The following is a 19,253-nucleotide window of genomic DNA, read 5'->3' on the forward strand; positions in this document are numbered from 1 at the left end:
GACGACGAGAAGGCTGAGTAACTGCTTTTGAAACGCAAGTTCGCAGAAAGCTCGTGTTACGCTTTTATTTGCTGCTCCTCTCGTCGCGTACAAGAGACGTAGCGTCCTCGTAAAGCCTTATGGAGCTCGATTTGCTCGATTCGGGGCCGCCATAATGAGGTGCAAGCGACAGAGGAACTCTGCTCCCCTGCTTCAGGGACGAAGGTTTCTCCCTTTCTGAGGGAGCATAGGTTACAAACCCTTCCTCCCCTTAGGGAGGACTATCGATACCTTTTTTTTTCTAAGAGGGCGAGACTGACTTGGCAAGGTAATATTGCCTGCTTGTACACTCGGTATCTTGTATATTCTGTCTAGAATGTTTGAGCGTCAAATACTCTGGGTAGAGGTAAACACGAATCTTCTATACTCCGCTGAGTAGGTAGAGCGAGGATAAGACGGGTCGGGGAGGGCGAAGCAGACGGAACGCTAAAGACAGAAGGAGGTTTCCGCGTCGCTCTTCCAGCGTTCCGTCTGCTTCCTCCTCCCCGATATGCCTTAACCGCGCCCTAGCCTCTTGAGTTGCAAAGGACTATAGAGCACAGAGGAGCGTTTCTCTTGGTAATGGACGCGGCAATATTAAAGAAAAAATGACAGATATTGATTTCGCTTTATCTTCTAAATTTAAGCTACATATTTTAGAGTTAACATGTTTTATGTTATGTTAGCAGTGCTTTGTTGAGAATGTTGGTTTTATCTTCTGCAATGTACGAATATCTATAAGGATACGCCTTACAGATTCTAACGAGTCAGCTGAAAGACGCCGCCATATCTAAATTTCACTCCAAGTTTCTCGCGCTATGTAGTATTTCTTTTTTATAGATTGGCTCTAAAGGTAAATAAAGAAAATTTAATGTATGACGCTTCCGTAGAAAGCAGCCTGAAATTAAATTGTGCCTATATGTGCACCGATTCATTTAGGAAATAATTATCGCGGTGCTATTGTTCAACACATTTTAGAGTAGTGAGCATAAGAAAGTTAACATGTCGCAGTTCTTTATAGACCGACACGCCGGCTTGATGCCGCGGAGCTACAGCGGCACCGCGATCGCGCCGGAGCGAGGTGATGTGGGCAGAAGAAGGTCGCAAGTTTCGCGTGGACGTCAAAGCATTTACGCAAGCCGCAAAGCTGTGTAGAAGTTAATTGCACCGAAAAGTACAGCAAGAGTAGTGGAGTGAGTTTCCACATGTTCCCGTCGAACTCTGAAAGGCGCAGAACGTGGATAGTGTACGTGGAGAGAAAACAATGATCGCCTCGCGCGGACGACTGTTTGAGCGGCAAGCACTTCATTGGAGGCAAGTGTGGCTTCCATCTCCGTCCCCGAGACTTCCTTAAAGGGACACTCAAGCGGTTTTTGGAGAAGCTACTTTTTGGTGCGATGGTGTTAAGGAAGTGTCAGTGAATGAGTATCTTCAGTTTTAGAAGGCAGAAACGCCTATTAATCACGCAGGAATAAAATACGTGCGGACTCTTTTCTGTACTTGCGAGGACAAATGAAATTATCGTATGTTTGAAAATTTTGGCGGTCTTTTTAAAGTTTCGCTAAAAAACAATTTTCAGTTCATTTAAATATGTTGTGCATGATAATTTCACAAGACGTAAAATATTTCTAGTTTAGAATACGCGATAGCGCAATTATCGTTTCACAAACAAGGGACTACGTTTTCTATTTGCCTTCCTCCGCGGGGGGTGAGTTTCCCGTTCCCCAGGGATGCGCGGAAGCGCACGTATCTCCGCGCGTTGCAGGCCGGTCGTGCCGGTCGCGGGCCGGCCGGCTCCTTCTATCCGCAAACGTGGCGTCGGTGGTGATCGTCGGAATGGACGGCCTGGTGAAAGCTCATCGTTCCGCGTAAAAGCGCTATCCTTGACTGTGAATTTTCGTCGTGTTTCGCTATGATAACCCAGCACGTACTAGAAGGGAAGATCCACCTACTCGTGCGGCGATGTCGTGGCGGCACTCTCAAGATAGCAGAAACGCCCGTGCCGTCGTGTTTGTTTACTTCGACTACAGTGGTGCTTTCTAAGCATTTGTGTCCTCGAACATCGCCCGGATTTCTGATTTGGCGCATTTCATGCGTGTGCTCAAGTTCAAGGTATTACTGGCGCGTACCGTATAAAGCATACGAATTTTCACGCGTTTTCATCACCGGAGAAAAGTGATTAGTGTTAGCAATCCTGAACGCTCGCAACGTCTATCTGATCACGAAATCATATTTCTACGTTGCTATATCGCTGCTAAGAGTACATTGTCTTTTATAATCGTAGAAAAGACGTGTGGTGATATTTGTACTATTGCAATGTCGTGTATTAGAGTCGTGATCGTCCAAGACGGCGCTGCATCTTTTTATTTTATTTTTTTCATTCGCTGTACCCTGCAAGCCTATCAAAAAAAAAAATAATAAAGCTTTAGACTAGAAAACTGTCTGTCTATATTCTGTTACGGCATTGAGTAGCCGTGCGTCCCCTTTTTTAGAGGGGCCGCTGACACAGCTGACGGCGGCGTACAGAAGCGGTCGCCGTGCTGACGACCCGCTGCGCTTGTTGTAGTGGTTACAGGTGTGTGTACGCGCGGCGCAGTGCGGTCGTTCCGGTCGCTCCGGTTTCAACGGACGCAGTCGTAGGTACGCGCTCGTTGCACATGTCTGAACCAGCCTTCCCCCCGTACTCCCGAGGTGAAAGTGAACGTGGCGACGTCGTTTAACATCACGCACCAGAGGTAACGCTGCGATGTCCAACGTTGGTTTGGTTACGACTTGCCCCAACCGCAAATCGAAGAACGCCCGAAAAGGTCTGCGTTTCGTCGTCCTCGGAACCCGAACATGACTCCGAAGCGCTGCTATCGTCCACATCGCACGTCGGAGTGGCGTCATAGGAAATCATCCCCAGGTCGGCTGTCCGCCGAAGAACTTCAACCTCTAACGGCGTCAGGTCCTCGAGCGCAGAGAACTCCGCCATGATCGAAGCTCGAATGACAAAGAGGTTCGGCCGATGCGGCTACCTCGGGATCACTGCGCGACGGAACGTCGTCCAACGCCATTGGCCCGAGATCCTTTTGATAAGCGTGCGACGACCAATGAGAGTGGTTTCGTTTTCGGATGGATCCGAGGTTTGGCGGCTTTCAATTACATTTTTATTAAAGAAATAATCACCGTATGACTATACTTTTTGGTTTTTAGGGATACTTAAGGCGTCTAAATTCAGCTGTCATTATCAAAACACGAACTCAAAAGCCACTTGACTGCCCCTTTAAGGCCTGTCCAAACAGGATACTACAAAACTCACGACTCCGGCAAATCGTGCCGCGCTCCGCTTCCGGCCGTCGGGGGGAAATTTCCCTCCGTCAAAGCTCCCGGGTGGAATCTTCCCTCCGACAAATGTCCCCCTCGCTTCCTCCACGGTGGCCTTGCTCTGCTTATCACGTGGGTCCAGAGAGCCACTCACTCGCTCTGTTGGCTGTCAGTCAATCGGTCAAGGCCCCCGCTCACAATACGGAACCGCGTCGGACGCCATCACGACGAAAGTGAATCTCGACAAAGAAAGCTGATCCGAGGCGGGCGAAACGCACCCTTCGACGCAGGAATGTCCCAAATCCACCCGAAGCCGGACTTCCTTGGCCTTCGAGCCGAGGCGACGGCGGTACGCGAGGGCGTTGGCGAGGTGAGCCAGACGCAGGTGGCGTGTAACGTCAGAGAAAAGTGGAGGAGGCGAGGAGAGAAGCCGTGATTGTGAAAATTTTCACGGCTCCTGCAAACATTTTCACGACTCCGACAAATCGTAAAAATAGAAGCGTCCGCTTCAATTTTCACGATTTGTCGGAGTCGTGCGTTTTGTAGTGCCCTGTTTGGACACCCCTTTATGGGCAAGGAAACCGTCGTCTGATTGAGACCACCCGGATTTTGTTCCCACGGTGTTCGCGCACAAAGCACCGGCCAAGCGCTTGTCGCTGTCTCGCTACACTCGTGCTACCAAGCGGATGGTGATCGGCAGCAAAACAGACAAAGCGTTACCGCTTCTCGTGCCTTGTGGTCATGAGGGTACGGAAAGTCTCGAGGTATATTTAAGCACTTCTTATGAGCTGTGAATCCGAAAGCATGCATGCCGTTCGTCCGCTCCCTTATTTTGGCTGCGGTGTACTTGCGTCGACAGTCGAGAGCGCAAACTCGCCGCTCTCCTCGCCACGCTGACCTTGGGCGTGGAGTGGTGGAGCCGCTGCCTCGCGGTCACGCAGCGCCATGGGGTGGCGCTAATTGAAACTGACGCGCGGCGGCTTCATATCACTCCCGATTTGCGTTGTTTTCTGCGTGCCTTCAAAGCAGGGATGCCTCAGATCGCGGCTTCGGGAATTTATCTGCCGTTTGGCGCGGCTGATGACGTCGGCTCGCTCAATAGGACAGTTTGATGCTTTCGCATTAAAATATCATTGAAGGACACATACTGTATTTAATCAATTAATAAGTACACTTTGCCGACCCACAGTCTGCTGATCCCTCCGGCCGAGCGGAAATCGTCTCGAAGTAATCGTAGACCTCGAGAAACTTATACGCCTGCACCATGTCGGCCGTAAACTGGCTCGGCGAAATTTCTAAACAAACGACGACGCGAGCAATCAACGTTGGCGGCAGCAAGTTCACGTCGGAACTCCAGCAGGCCTTGTTTATGGCGTACGGATCGTCCAAGGCAACGCCGTCCACGCACAGTTTGCTTCGATACCACTTCTGTTCAGGCTCGGGTAGCGAGCTCGAAGAGCCGGACATAACATGCGACATACATTGGCAGAAAATACGACGCACAAATAAAGCTAGAATAGTCTCTACAAAGTCATCAACGTGCAAACGCCACACAACGCATTGGCGAAAACGCGAAGAGCCTGGCCGCTTCTGTCCACATAGCTTCTATGGATGCCCGGCCTTCCGGCCGTGTTGGTAAGCAGAGCCACGCCGCGTGTCCGTCTATCTGCTTTTGTTTGCTAATTATCACGTGTTAACGTTGTACTAAATACGACATAACACCCGTGACAACATTTGTGTTGATTAACCCATGTCTTTTAATTGTCTTTTTCTGGCTACTGGAAGGCAACTGAAGCCTGGCTTGTTGCTGATTCTGTAACATTATTTTTAATAGAAATATGTATTTTATCTCAGCTTTTTATACGCAAATGTTTATAATATATTGATATAATATTTTAGGTGCATGTCTCCAACCTGATTTGTAATAGTAATATAAATCTATATTTTCTCTCATCTTTTTAGACGCATCTATTTAGTATGAGACTATATGTGTATGTTCTCGTAACTTGCTAAAAGGTATGCTTGGGCTAGTTGGTTCTCGTACCATATTGTGTCAATAAATTGAGAACTGAAAATAAAACTACACCACTTCACGTGAAAGATACATGTACCAGACACAAAACACCTTCCAGTTCAAGTACTTATGTCTGCGTCTTTCAGTAGTAACTTCAAATGCCCGGAATGGAATGTCAAAAGAGCTTTGCCATAGCGTCCCGAATACTACGCTTCCGGATTGCAATACACGCCGCAACCTCGTCCGATACCATTATCACAAAGATGCGAAGAAGTGTAAAGAATTCAGCATTGCCAACTGCTACGAAAGCGGCGACAACTTCTTTCCTTCCATGGGAGATTGTATCGAATATTGCCAGCCAGGTAAGTATAATTATTTATTGTTCGATAGAATAAAAATAAGGAAATATCTCAGTTACTCTAATCACTCATTGTAGGTCGTTATAAAAAAACGCCGCTATCAGCGTTGAGGAGTCAAAAAGTCTTACAATCACATCTCTGTACACTATTTTTATCAAGTCTCACACGTGGGCTAAAGGCGGCTTAACTAAAAATAAAGGAAGTCGGCCTTCATCTAACTTACAAATTATGTACATACATATGGAGAGTCTTGGGTTGTTCCAGACCGGACTCGGAAGTTAAACATAGACATAGTAATCCTGGAGCGGGGGTACAAAAAGGCACGGGCAGATATGAAACTCCGACGTCGGAGTTTCGTGGGAGTTTCGTGTATGTTAGTCCCTTCTTGTCCCCTAGCCCCAGAATCACTATGTCTATCCTTAACCACGTCGCCTGCCTACTTGCTTTAACTCCGAAGTTAAAGTGGTCTGGAATGGTTGCTAAGAACGCTAACTTTTATTTAGTTAACTGATTTAACACGGCAAAATTTAGAATAATAATGAAGACGCGATGTCGGCGTCTGTCCCGGCTGCTGTTTTCAAGTCATCTCCTGTGTCGTCTCCAGCCGTATTCTTTAATACCCTCGTGCGAAGGATTCGCGAGGCAATACGGCAGTCAGACGACAAAGCCCGCTGTGCAAGGGTGAGATTGCCAGGATATTATCCAACGTTATGTAATGGATATTGCGCGGAACTGATGTAGGGGTGCGGCAACACCCGCCAACGACGCAGCACCTGAGTCGGGTGAGGTAATGCGAAGCTACGAAGCTCTCAGGGGCCTTTCGAGTCGAGCGGAGAAACGTTCTCTCGGGAGCGGCTGTGTCGGTGCGTGCGTACATGACCACACATATGTCTTACGTGTGTGCGTGCGTAATTTCCACCGTTTTAGATCGCTAGATTTTTATAACCAACAACGCTCAATCCAAATTTCTTGTTCAATTAGTTGTCATAAAGCTCCGCTTTTTTCTACTTTTGTTTGTTTTTATGCATTCACTGCGAACACTTGAAAGAATTCTTGCAATTTTGTTTTCCTATTTCTTCTCGCTTGAAAAATTACCACTTGAAAAAGCAGCGAGTATTTAAGACATGATGCACATATTATAATATGTTAGTGGGTAACGTTATTTCATAAAGCTATAACCGCAGGAACAAAAATTACCTACATTTTTTTTTAAACTCGATCAACAATGACACTCGTCTCAATATGTCGGGAATTTTTTTTTTATTCCTTTTTCGTTTGTCACGTAAATTAGGAATTGAAATATCACCCCTTTTCATAGATCAAACACGACGTAGATGCTGGCAGCAACATAATCCCGGATTCGGAAGAAAACATTTGACACGATGGTACTATAATAATGAGACAAACCAGTGTGAAACATTTGTTTATAAAGGAATTTATAAAACTGGAAATAATTTTAAACACAGAGAAAATTGCATTGACTATTGCAGGTAAGAATGTATGTTACTTCAATTGTGCTTTTATACGGACCAAAATATAGTACCTTGATAGAATGAATAGATTCAGTGGCACTAAAAAAATGGGATGCATAAAATCAGACACCAAAAGGTAGGTGGTTTCGGTTTTGACAGTTGATTTTTACGGCAAACTGTCTGTTTCAAGCAGCTGCTTGAAATAATCAGATTAGAGTTTAACATTTTACTAGAAACAAAACATCGAAGGTTCGATCTGGTCGGTTCCTACAATCACAAAGAAATAATGCAGAGCGTGATGCCATAGTTCGGAGGTCTGAAACTCATCCAGATAGCCCACCCCTGAAATGTCAAGGGACAATATAGGGCGGGGAAGGGGGAGATGTTTAAAATATTTTAGGGCAAGAAAAGCCTAAAAGTAAGGATGGCGTAGTTTTTACCTTGTGTAATTTGAATATTTAAAATACCACCATGACGCTAAGACGTCGAGATTTGTCAACGAAACAAGAAATCAAGAACGAAATTGTCACTATGTCGCTCAAATTACTTGGGAATTATCCGGGTTTAATATGACTTGAGAAAAATCTTTTTATTGGGTAGTTATTGCTTTCCTGGCGATTTTTATAAAAGTACAGACTTTTTTGATATCAGTAGATGTTACCCCGCCCGCAGCGAGAAAGTGCTGGCCAACCTGCGGCCACTGGGTTGCTTCAATTAACTTGGTTTCGGCTTTAGCGCACTCGCAGCTGTATGGGTGTCTTAAATCATTTCCGCTTAATTTTGTAAGAAAGATGTGTTCGTTGTAGCACACAACCAATTAATAAGTGGGGCTGAGCTACGTTGAGGACTACGAAGTTGTTTCGAGTCACGGCTGACTTCTTCAGAAAGACTTAATGACGTCTCTGCTGACGTTCGTCATTAATTTTGGTCAGAATTTTGGTCAGGTTCAGTTGCGAAACGAAACACATGGTGCACAGTCAGGATTACCATCGTCTACAGCAGTGCCCGCTGACACTAGCTAAAGAAACATGAAAAGACTACTTTAAAGATACGTAGTAAAAGGGCAGGCCGTCAACCTGAACAACAATGTGCTGAATCGGGAGGAACTAGTCGCAGGCTCACTCATTACAACTTTATATTCGCGTACATCTATTGTTTTTCTTTAGAGACTAGACGTTTCTGCTGTAATAACGCACGTGATTAAAAAAATGTAATATTGCCTCGTTTAATATTTAGATTGTCCACCCTAGGTTGAGGTGGGAAATTTCATTAAGTGTTGGTTGTGCTAAAGTATTAATTATCAGCAATTTACAATATTGTCATTAGAAAGTAAACTGTTTTTTCACATATTGGCTTACTCAGGATGGGAATAAGATAATTGTCTGACATTTATCTTGCGTCAAGAGATGTATGACATTTGTCTTGCGTAATGCTAGCGGAATAAAATTGAAGTGATTAAAGGAAGTGATTTCCGGCATGTTTGGCTGAAGTCAAATGCTAAGCGCACCCTTTCATGGACTTTTGTATGCAGATCTTTATTAAAACAGATGCGCTTTGTACATTTCGGGGTTACCAGCCGTAAAAACTAAATAGCTATATAACATCGACAGCGCTGCACCGGCGTGATTTCCACTCAGACGGCTTCTTTTCTGCATCACATATTACCACCCTTAGGCACTATCAAGGTGTCTGTGAGTTTTTCACCGGCATAGTTCTGACGTTTGTGGTGATATGATTGGATTTTGTCTTAGAGATTTGTTAACACCCAGAACGACAGCGACATGACAGCGAGCACGGTGTACAGTTTATTTAAATTCGTAAAAAAAAATAGATCAAGCGATTGTTTGCATCGCAAAAACAATTAACACCGTCTAACACATTTTTATGTAATGTCACGTGCAAACAAACCCCATGATGTAGGCGTTAAAATATACCTAGAATCTCATAAAATGTATGCTAAGCGTTCGCTACCTATCTCCACAATTCGGGTGGTCCCATACAATAAAAAGCATCTGTTTCGATTCGTTAAGAAGGCAGAGCAGGGTGCTTTCAGGGAACATACAAAGTTGATCCTTTCGCTGATTTATTTAGTCGGTTTTCTTAAGATATTTAAAGCTTGAATATAAATATACATTGCGCTACTGCCGCTATTTCCAATGTCTTGCCACTATTGTTTGAGCAAACCTGAGTTGTCATAAGTAATTGGGCTCAATGTGCCCCAGGGCTAAGGCTCATGTTTGTGACCCCTCCCTCCTCACACCTTCCGGTACGCCGGCGGTGAAATTACGCAAAACGTGTTACAAAGTTAACTGCTAAAGGTAATAATTGCACTCAATTGGGTAGTAAATATGAGCCTCGGACGACACCTTACAATGTAGGGTGAGAAACGCGGTGAAACGTGAAGAAAAAACACGAATACAACGCCGTTGTAAAGCAGAGGTGGGGAGAGCAGAGCGACGAGTTGAAGCACCTTATAACGGCCGCGTCACGTGATCCTAAGATAGCAGCTCCCATACGATGGCGGCTAAAAAGGTGTATAAACTAATACTTACGTCTTAACGGTACTAAATACGAAACATCTATGTATCTAAATGAAAACAGATTACTGCCAATTATGTTAAGACTTCCAACGATCAGCGCTACTTTTTCGGTGTAATTGAATCGACGACGAAAGGTCATTATTTATGGCGCATGCAGCGCTCGATGCATGTATGAACGGGACCTCGCAGGCCACAAGACACTTCGGGGCCGATTCCCAAACAGCCGCGGGCGGAACCCCTGCTTCAGTTTATACATATTTAAAACATAATTATAATGGTTACATGCATGCCAGCATTTCTTCGTCTTTTTGTAGCTTGGGTTCGTGAGGAGATTTTAGCTTGAGTAGAGAGTAATTCTTAGAGGCGCATTTATAATATTTTAGCTAAACCTATTTCGGTTTATAAATTTCGTCGAGAATTTTTCGCTCTTACGTCAATTTATTGGGAAATTGAATGCCAAAGGTGTGTTGCATGTCCTCAGCACAATATAACAGGAGTGACTGGATGTTTGCGGACATTCCGTCATGATAACGTTAGTGTCGTCTGGCGATAGAAGCACAGGCAATTTAGTTATTTTGAGCAATGATGCATGAGACGCATTTGTGGTCAAGACGAATGCAGAATTTGGACTTATGGAATTCCAGCCGACTGTATCACAATGCATGTAAAATATCTTGCCGAAGTACACACACAAGTGCCTTACTCTACTCGTTAGTATAGGCAACCCGTGCGTCGCTCTTGCATAAAGTTTTATAATCAATTGAATAAGAAGGGGAACATCTTATGCGAATACGGCGGAGCCCTTTTTCAACTTGTGTATGTGGATTTTCAATCTAATTATAACTGAATTTATACCTGCGAGAGCAACACGTTTCTTCCAACCATTAATTAAACGTTGTTATTTTGTTATGCGTCTTTACTAAATAACAACTGGGATTATCTCCAGAATGTCACCCACTGCTTAAAAGTACACCAAAATTTGAACCGAATCAGAAAACAAAAAAGGCCCATTAAATGTTTTTAATAAATAACGACAAAGAAGGCAACGCAGTCATTAAGCATCTAAAACTAAATATTCCGTACACCTACGAGCGAACGGCATTTATTTAATTAGGATATTATTGAGATGCATTATTTATAATTGGCTTAATCTTGATTATTCATACTAACATTCTCCTTATAAATATTGTATCTTTATTTTTCCGAAGATTGAACGGTATTTCATCTGGCATAGGGTCACAGAATTATTAGCGTACTGACAAAAAGAGGATCCGCAAAGTACACGTTTCGAATATTACTTCTATAATGAGTCAATTTCTTAAGTTAATAGATGATTCATTCCAAGTGTTTCGCAACCAGAAGATTGAAGGTTAGTCGGAATCAATAAAATGCTATAATTAAAAGATGAAATTCTATAATCATGGCACCAGTTTCAATAATTTGGAATACCAAACTTTTTTTCTGTGGGTTTCTCAATCACGATGTTAGGATGTCTAGAGTTCCATATCGGAACTTAGAAAACAAAAAGCCGCAGACCATAGGAGCGGAGTGCGGTGCGCCTTTCTACCTCTTGACCCTTGGGTAATGCGACGATGTAAGATGGGCTAGCGATAACTTGCTACCGAACCCGTTTCCACTTGAAACGCGTGAGATGCTGCAAACGCTATTTGTGATTTTTCACTGTAACACTGCAAACCACATTTTGTGAATTTGAGGTGACTGAATTGTTAATTATCCTTTTTTTACTTTGACAATTATCTCCTCTTGGGGCTTAAATCATTCTCATTAGTTGGTACAAAAACACAAAGTTAAATATTGAAATAGTGAATTAGAAATGAAGCACATTAGGGAATTCATTTAGCAATTAAGTCCTGGCAGGTACTAAAAATCTGGAATACTTAGGATAGGAACTCTTTCCTGCATTATTTTTACTGCTAATGATTTAACTAGCTTTTTTTTTTGTAAGTAAACAACAAGTCCTAATAATAGTACACTCTAAGCTCGGTAATCTATGGCATAGGTGCACATTTTCGAATTTTAGTATGACTCTGTTTTATAAGTTCCACTGTAACGTGAATATTTGTAACTATTAGTATAGGCGTACATGCTTGAGATATTTTAGAGGGTAACATGGCTTGCTTCTACTTTTCGCCATTAGTTGTAACCTTTCTTTAAACGGTGAGCTCGGCCGTCTCATCACAGACTTCTTCCTTACAAAAATAAAGCACCTGAGACTTGACACACTAGCCTCGGACGAGCTCTCTGAGGCTAGCGTCTCGCATCCCACCCACTTTATTTTTAAATGGAACGACAAATATATCGCAGTAAACGTGGTCATTTCATTCGACACGATACAAAACGCCAAAACACTCAAAACTCGGTGGATACAAAAAGTTATAGTTTAATACTTAACCAAAGTGAGCTCAAATACGCGACGGCCACAAAAACCAATGTCTTGAAAAAAAAAAAAAAAAGAAAAACAGTGTACAATGGTGTGAACATATAATATATTTACTATTCGAAATATATAGGTTACCTTAAGGGGCCGTTCACACATTTGAGTTTGACTCTGACCGAGTGAGACAAGACCGGTTTTTAAGCCTCCTGCGACCGGCTGCGCAGCAATGCAACCAGTCGTAACCCCACTCAAGAGGCTTAAAAACCGGTTTTATCTCACGCGGTAGTAGCCAAACGCAAGCGTGTGAACGGGCCTTGAAAGGGGTGTCTATAACACATGAACACTGCAGGTTCTTAAGTTTTTTTATTCACCAATCTTTCGGAGTCACTGTATTAAGAGCAAAATAGCTCTTGAGGTATAGCTCCCATGAAGAGGGTGGTGGAAGTGCGTGGCGTAATGGACTGCGTGACACATCACGATGCCTTCATCACGGGTACAGGAAGCACTTCGGGTGCGAGTTCTCCCGATCTTCGATCCTGAACCGCAGTTTTCTCGGTCTCCTATAGCCTGAAAAATGTATTTACTAAGCGCTCGGGGCTTTTATATCCTAAGGACATGTAGAACATTCAGACAGTGGCACCCCTAAACAGGATTATAAGTGTTGAATGGTGCCGCGCGTGTTTTCATGTAAAATACAAACATTTCTGCGGTAAGAGCGTGTGGAAAGGGGTACTGCATAATTTCGTGAAGCTATTTTTCTTCTTTTTTTAAGTGAAATGGATTATTCTTGATGAATATGTATAAACTACCAAAGAAGTTCTATTGAAGCAAGCAATTTCTTCAAACGAGGGCTTTTCTATACCAACAACAGCTCGAATTAAACTGTTCTCGCGCATCAAATTTGTCCTATTTAAGCCATGACATATTAATCAATCCAGCCTGCACAAACATTCGCCGTACACGTCAAAACATTGACGAGCAAAAATCACAAGCGAACTGGAGTACACTTCCCACTCATATACCTACTTCGGCATGAATTCAGCGGTGTATGTTTCTAAACAAGGTCCACCGCCCACTGTCGGTGAACACTTGACCCCTTCTGAACCTACCTTAATTTTTTTTCCCTATGTTTTTTTTTTTTTTAGCTACATGATGTAGATAGTTACCCGAACAAACATCGTTTTTGTTTTTTTTTTTGATCGATGTATGTTGCGGAAGAACAAATAAATGTATTGCTGGAAGTGTACTTGGCCCGAAATATTCTGACGTCCTTGCGCTATAAAATCCCGCCAAACACCGTGATAGTAAAAAACCTGCACAGCCGACGGAAACACCTGAAACTGTGCAGTAGCAAATCACAAAACTTAAGAAAAACAGTTGAATGGATTTTAAGAAGCCAATACAATTTTTCGCCAGCCAAAGCAAAACATATTTTTTACATAAGGTAAACACAACACTTGACGGCGACGAAGATATGAGTCTAGATATCATGTGCGCACGCATAGAAACGGAAAATGCCAGGCACAACAGAACTGGTCCTCGCCCCAGATCTAAACATAAAGCTAAAGTTGTGGCATGTACCATTATGTTCCCGCAGACTGAAGTTCCACCAGCGAAGCTTAGAAAGTAGCTTCAGCCAATCGCGTCTGAGGAGGGGATAAAAAATCTACTCACCCAAGGTACCCTACATTCCGTGCGCCAATAAGCCTGTGTTGACGACCGCCACATTTCATCAGCAGGGAACAAGTTGTTAACTAAGCAGCTTCCCCGAGGTAAACCATATATTCAGATTCTCCAGACGTCCTTTCTTTGTTGGAGTGTCCCTGGTGACCCTCAGGAGCGCGTAGTATGAATGAAGGCCGCACAAAAGGACAGAGTACCTCAAGTGCCGTCACCGCCATGACCGCGCGAGCAAGCCAACGGTGTGCACACCTGTGAAAGCGCCGATTGGCCGATGGCGTGGCGCCGAGGAAGTCGAGAGCACGTGTTGTGGTGACAAGACAGTTTCGGAATTCGCTGAACTCACTCTCCCTCTGATACGCCTTCACCCCCCTTTTTCCGCCATTTTTTTAACGATAAGATGTAAACATTTGAGTCTGGGTTACAGTAAGGACAATATTGTTTACCGCGCATTTTATAGTTTACTCCCTAGAGGTTACGCGCCGGTGGCCATTCAAGTAACTTATATATAGTCTTTGTCGCTTTCAATTTGGGCCATGAAGCCTAGAGTCTTGACGAAAATAATTTAAACATCAAAACGACTGCGTTGCAATGCTTATGTTATAGAGTACTCTTCGTTCGAAGTTACGCTCACTCTAAAAAAAGGTCTGTGCGTCTACTTTCCCGCACAACACTCGGAGAACCAATCAGCGCAACTTACGGAGGCAGCACAACGAATGACGATGCCGAACCATCTGTATAGACCAAAAAACGCCGTCTGAGTTGTGACATTAAGCAATGCAAGCGTGACCTTTTGCATTGCTTAATGTCACAACTCAGACTGCGTTTTTGGGTCTAAACGTATGTTTCGGCATCGCCGTTCGCTGAACTACCTCCGTAAGTTGCGCTGATTGGTTCTCCGAGTGTTGTGCGTGAAAGTAGACGCACAGGCTTTTTTTTTAAAGCGTATAGGTTAGCGAGTTTATAGTGTGACCAGAGCATTAAAATATATTGTGTACAAAAACTATAAGTTTGTGTCATCGGGCATTATTTAGTAAAAAAAAAAAAGACCGTTAAATGGGCTTTCCATCGCATTATAGAGCTTATAAACGTAAATTTTTATTACCAGTTCATAACTTTTTAAGCTACACCATGCCAATTTTATGTGTTATTTATTGGATGGTGCACTCAGCAGCGTAAATTTGTTTAAACTTTAATTGAAATTATATCTTCGTTTTGAATTACAAAGATGTCTTCGTTTAAACTTGAACTGGCTGCCTGAAACTCTTTTTTATGGTTACCTTCATAATGAATAAACCTGGATAGTGCATTCCTTATATGTAGTGCAAAGTTACAAGAATACTTGAACGCAAAACTAAAAGGAGAGGGCGGCAGAGATCATTTCTCAACCAGGTAAGACTACATTTGTTTCTTGTCTATTTCAGCTACCCAACAGAGTTCTTTAACAAAAATAAGGAACAAATCAAGGATTTAATAAACGCTTATGAAACAGGAAAAGAGGAAGAGTAAAAAGAAGAAAACCTGAAGCCCGGCCGTCGTAATCGAACCAAGCAATTCCACAAAACTAACCACCACTCACTAATTGTTTGTTTAAGTGAAAGCAAATTTGGAAACTTCGGCTGATTAAGGTGTTATGAAGATGCTGCAGACTATATTGAATAAAAAGATACGTTCACTAAGATAACATATGTCAACAAATGCCAATTCTTCGAAGCTTAAAGGGTTAATTGAACGCACTCTGATCAGCGTCAGGTATTCATTTTCATACACAAAATAAAAAGATTTTACCGACACTTTTCAGTGTATTTATTTCTCGTCTTTACAGATAATAAACCTTATAATTCTTATAATAATGGCAAAAAACGAAAATCATTTTAGAAATTAAATCGTAAAAATATCAATAACTTTTAGGGAGACAAACATTCATTGCAGGCGGTCTAACTTTCTAATCTCAAAAATTAATACAAGAAATTAACTTATAATAACAATGTAACAAACATATAAAGCCAAAGAAGAGAGAAAGAGGTTAAGTTATAAACAAATAAAAGGGTGGATTTAGCCTTACGGCCTAAGCTAAAATGCATTGTTCCGTCGAGGTGAAAAAGATTTTCCTAAATGGAGCTTTAGGATAACCTACGCATTTGTAACGCACGCTAGCGAGAAACTTACCGCTTGCGTTAGCGTACGCTGCACAAGACGGTTTTAAGATGGCGTTTCGCCGCCGCGACGCCAAAACACAATAATCTTGCGCCTGCAACGCTACCAGGATATAGTGTAACAAATTTTATTTCACACACAATATGCTGTAACTTGTGAAAGCATATATATATATATATATATATATATATATATATATTATTCTAAGTAACATTTTAGTTGTTAACATTTGAAAATAAAAAGTCAAAGCCGTTTACAAATCCCTGTAACGCCGAATTGGAGCGCAGCTCTTGAGGAGGAGGAGTGAAGGGTACTGAGGGGAGGGTAGACCCCTCCTCCTTCTCCTCCTCCTCCCCTCATTCTTTAATGTGCTCCGGGGGAGGTGTCACGTGACTTCGGGGAGGGGGGTCACGTGACCTCGGGGAGGCGTGACCTGGGGGTCACGTGACCTTGGGTGTCACATGGGGGTCACCTCAAGGTCACGTGACCCCCAAGGTGACCCCCACGTGACCTCAGGGGGTCACGTGACCTTGGGGGTCACGTGACCTGGAGGGGACACGTGACCTCAGAGGGGTCACGTGACCTCAGAGGGGTCACGTGACCTGGGGGGGTCACCTTGGGGTCACGTGACCTTGAGATGACCTTGGGAGGGGTCACGTGACCTCGGGGGTCACGTGACCTTGGGGAGGAGACCACGTGACCTCGGGGGTCACGTGACCTCGGGGGTCACGTGACCTTCAAAGGGTCACGTGGGCTCATCTTGGGGTCACGTGACCTTGAGATGACCTTGGAAGGGGTCACGTGACCTCGAGGGGTCACGTGACCTTGGGGGTCACGTGATCCCAAGATGACCCCACGTGACCCCCAAGGGCACGTGACCTTAGGGGTCATGTGACCTTCAGGGGGTCACGTGGGGTCACGTGACCTTGAGATGACCTTGGGAGGGGTCACGTGACCTTGGGGGTCACGTGACCTTGGGATGACCTTGGTTACGCCGACGCCGACGGCGACGGCGACGCCAACGGCGACGCCGACGGCGACGCCGACGCCGCTCAAGCCGGGAACGGGCCCCTAAGAGCTGCGCTCTAAAACGTGAACGGTCGACCGGTGGTGTCCGACCGCTTGCGCCGCCTCGGAAAGAGGCCTCGTGTACCGACCTTCGCACATCGTACCTTCGCTGCTTTCATCGAGAAATATACGCGCGTCGCAAGCAGCAAGGTGCTGGCGATCGCTACCCACCTTGCTGGGCCTTCTAAAGTGCTAGTGACGTGCACCTCCCGTAGGGCTGCTATTTCGTCCTGTATTGAAAATCGCAGTCGCAAGGAGGCCGCCGACGTCGCGCTCAAGACGACCGCCAAAGCGGTCGCCGCCGCGGTCCTGGCAGCCACCATGTTTTAACTGTGCTGGTCTGGTCTCTACTGAGCTTCCTGCGCTTCGCGAATCCTCCTCGGAGAAACGCAAACACTTTTTGCGTACGCACGTTAATTTCGAAAACTAGCGCACGAAAAGCGAATAACGTGGTAAGTGTTCGCCGCATAGGACTATAGGTTCTTAGGTTCTTAGATAAGTGTTCGCCGCATAGGTTCTTAGGACCAGCTCCGCTGCAGCGGAGCAGGTCCTCAGACGTCGCAAGAGGCTTAAAGACCGGTCTGGTCTCTCTCGGTTTACTCGGTTGACCTCGGGGGTCACGTGACCTTGGGGAGGAGACCACGTGACCTCGGGGGTCACGTGACCTCGGGGGTCACGTGACCTTCAAAGGGTCACGTGGGCTCATCTTGGGGTCACGTGACCTTGAGATGACCTTGGAAGGGGTCACGTGACCTCGAGGGGTCACGTGACCTTGGGGGTCACGTGATCCCAAGATGACCCCACGTGACCCCCAAGGGCACGTGACCTTAGGGGTCATGTGACCTTCAGGGGGTCACGTGGGGTCACGTGACCTTGAGATGACCTTGGGAGGGGTCACGTGACCTTGGGGGTCACGTGACCTTGGGATGACCTTGGTTACGCCGACGCCGACGGCGACGGCGACGCCAACGGCGACGCCGACGGCGACGCCGACGCCGCTCAAGCCGGGAACGGGCCCCTAAGAGCTGCGCTCTAAAACGTGAACGGTCGACCGGTGGTGTCCGACCGCTTGCGCCGCCTCGGAAAGAGGCCTCGTGTACCGACCTTCGCACATCGTACCTTCGCTGCTTTCATCGAGAAATATACGCGCGTCGCAAGCAGCAAGGTGCTGGCGATCGCTACCCACCTTGCTGGGCCTTCTAAAGTGCTAGTGACGTGCACCTCCCGTAGGGCTGCTATTTCGTCCTGTATTGAAAATCGCAGTCGCAAGGAGGCCGCCGACGTCGCGCTCAAGACGACCGCCAAAGCGGTCGCCGCCGCGGTCCTGGCAGCCACCATGTTTTAACTGTGCTGGTCTGGTCTCTACTGAGCTTCCTGCGCTTCGCGAATCCTCCTCGGAGAAACGCAAACACTTTTTGCGTACGCACGTTAATTTCGAAAACTAGCGCACGAAAAGCGAATAACGTGGTAAGTGTTCGCCGCATAGGACTATAGGTTCTTAGGTTCTTAGATAAGTGTTCGCCGCATAGGTTCTTAGGACCAGCTCCGCTGCAGCGGAGCAGGTCCTCAGACGTCGCAAGAGGCTTAAAGACCGGTCTGGTCTCTCTCGGTTTACTCGGTTGCATATGTGTGAACGGCACTTAAAGGCTGTATTGAGTGGATCGCCAGTGAGTAGGAAACAAAAGTATGACGTTATGACAGCGGCTTTGGTAGAATGACATTATTAGTGTCCAGAGGCAGGAGTGGATGCAAACGTACACGTGCCTGGTCTGCTTTTTGTGCGATGTGGTGCGTAGCTCTCTCTTGCATCATCGTCTGCAGCACCCGTAAGTCTTCGGAGTGTTTACATCTTGATAATTTGATTCACATTTCCGGCCTCCTCACCAAAATCGAACATCGCCCGTGGTGCTTGCGCCCACTTGTCGTGTCGGTTCTTCATTGGTTTATTGCAATGTCGTCACCAATAAAAATACATCGTGCTCAAACTTCCAGATTTAACTTTCACATTATAAATAATGGGAATGCTGTAATAGTGGTATCGCGAAAAACACAGAGACCCTGCGACTAGTCACTACGGTGTTTGTCTGAACTGACACTCGCTGCCCTATCGGGCAGCACAGGCCATCAACGATGATAATGATTGTGCCCGATGACGACGATGAAGACGCATCACAATATTTTTATCGTATTACTACAGCATCGAACACCACTTCCCGCGTTGGTAATGGAGGCTAAACATAG

General features: G+C 45.1%; 1 protein-coding gene across 1 annotated transcript; it reads left to right on the plus strand.

Moving 5' to 3' along the window:
* Positions 1-4,132: 4,132 nt before the first annotated feature.
* LOC115322175 (tissue factor pathway inhibitor) lies at positions 4,133-15,296 on the plus strand. Its single transcript, XM_040217009.1, has 4 exons — positions 4,133-4,175; positions 5,488-5,700; positions 7,016-7,187; positions 15,212-15,296. The coding sequence occupies exons 1-4, from the start codon at positions 4,133-4,135 to the stop codon at positions 15,294-15,296; spliced, it is 513 nt and encodes a 170-aa protein (XP_040072943.1).
* The last annotated feature ends 3,957 nt before the right edge of the window (positions 15,297-19,253 follow it).

Source organism: Ixodes scapularis, unplaced genomic scaffold, assembly GCF_016920785.2.
Source record: "Ixodes scapularis isolate PalLabHiFi unplaced genomic scaffold, ASM1692078v2 PGA_scaffold10__122_contigs__length_95168666, whole genome shotgun sequence".
NCBI classification, from domain to species: Eukaryota; Metazoa; Arthropoda; class Arachnida; order Ixodida; family Ixodidae; genus Ixodes; species Ixodes scapularis.

Coding starts and splice junctions, on each gene's coding strand:
- LOC115322175 (XM_040217009.1), top strand. CDS start 4,133: ATGCCGTTCGTCCGCTCCCTTATTTTGGCTGCGGTGTACTTGC. Junction 4,176..5,487: donor TTTGGCTGCGGTGTACTTGC/GTCGACAGTCGA, acceptor GTCTTTCAGTAG/TAACTTCAAATGCCCGGAAT. Junction 5,701..7,015: donor TATCGAATATTGCCAGCCAG/GTAAGTATAATT, acceptor CCCTTTTCATAG/ATCAAACACGACGTAGATGC.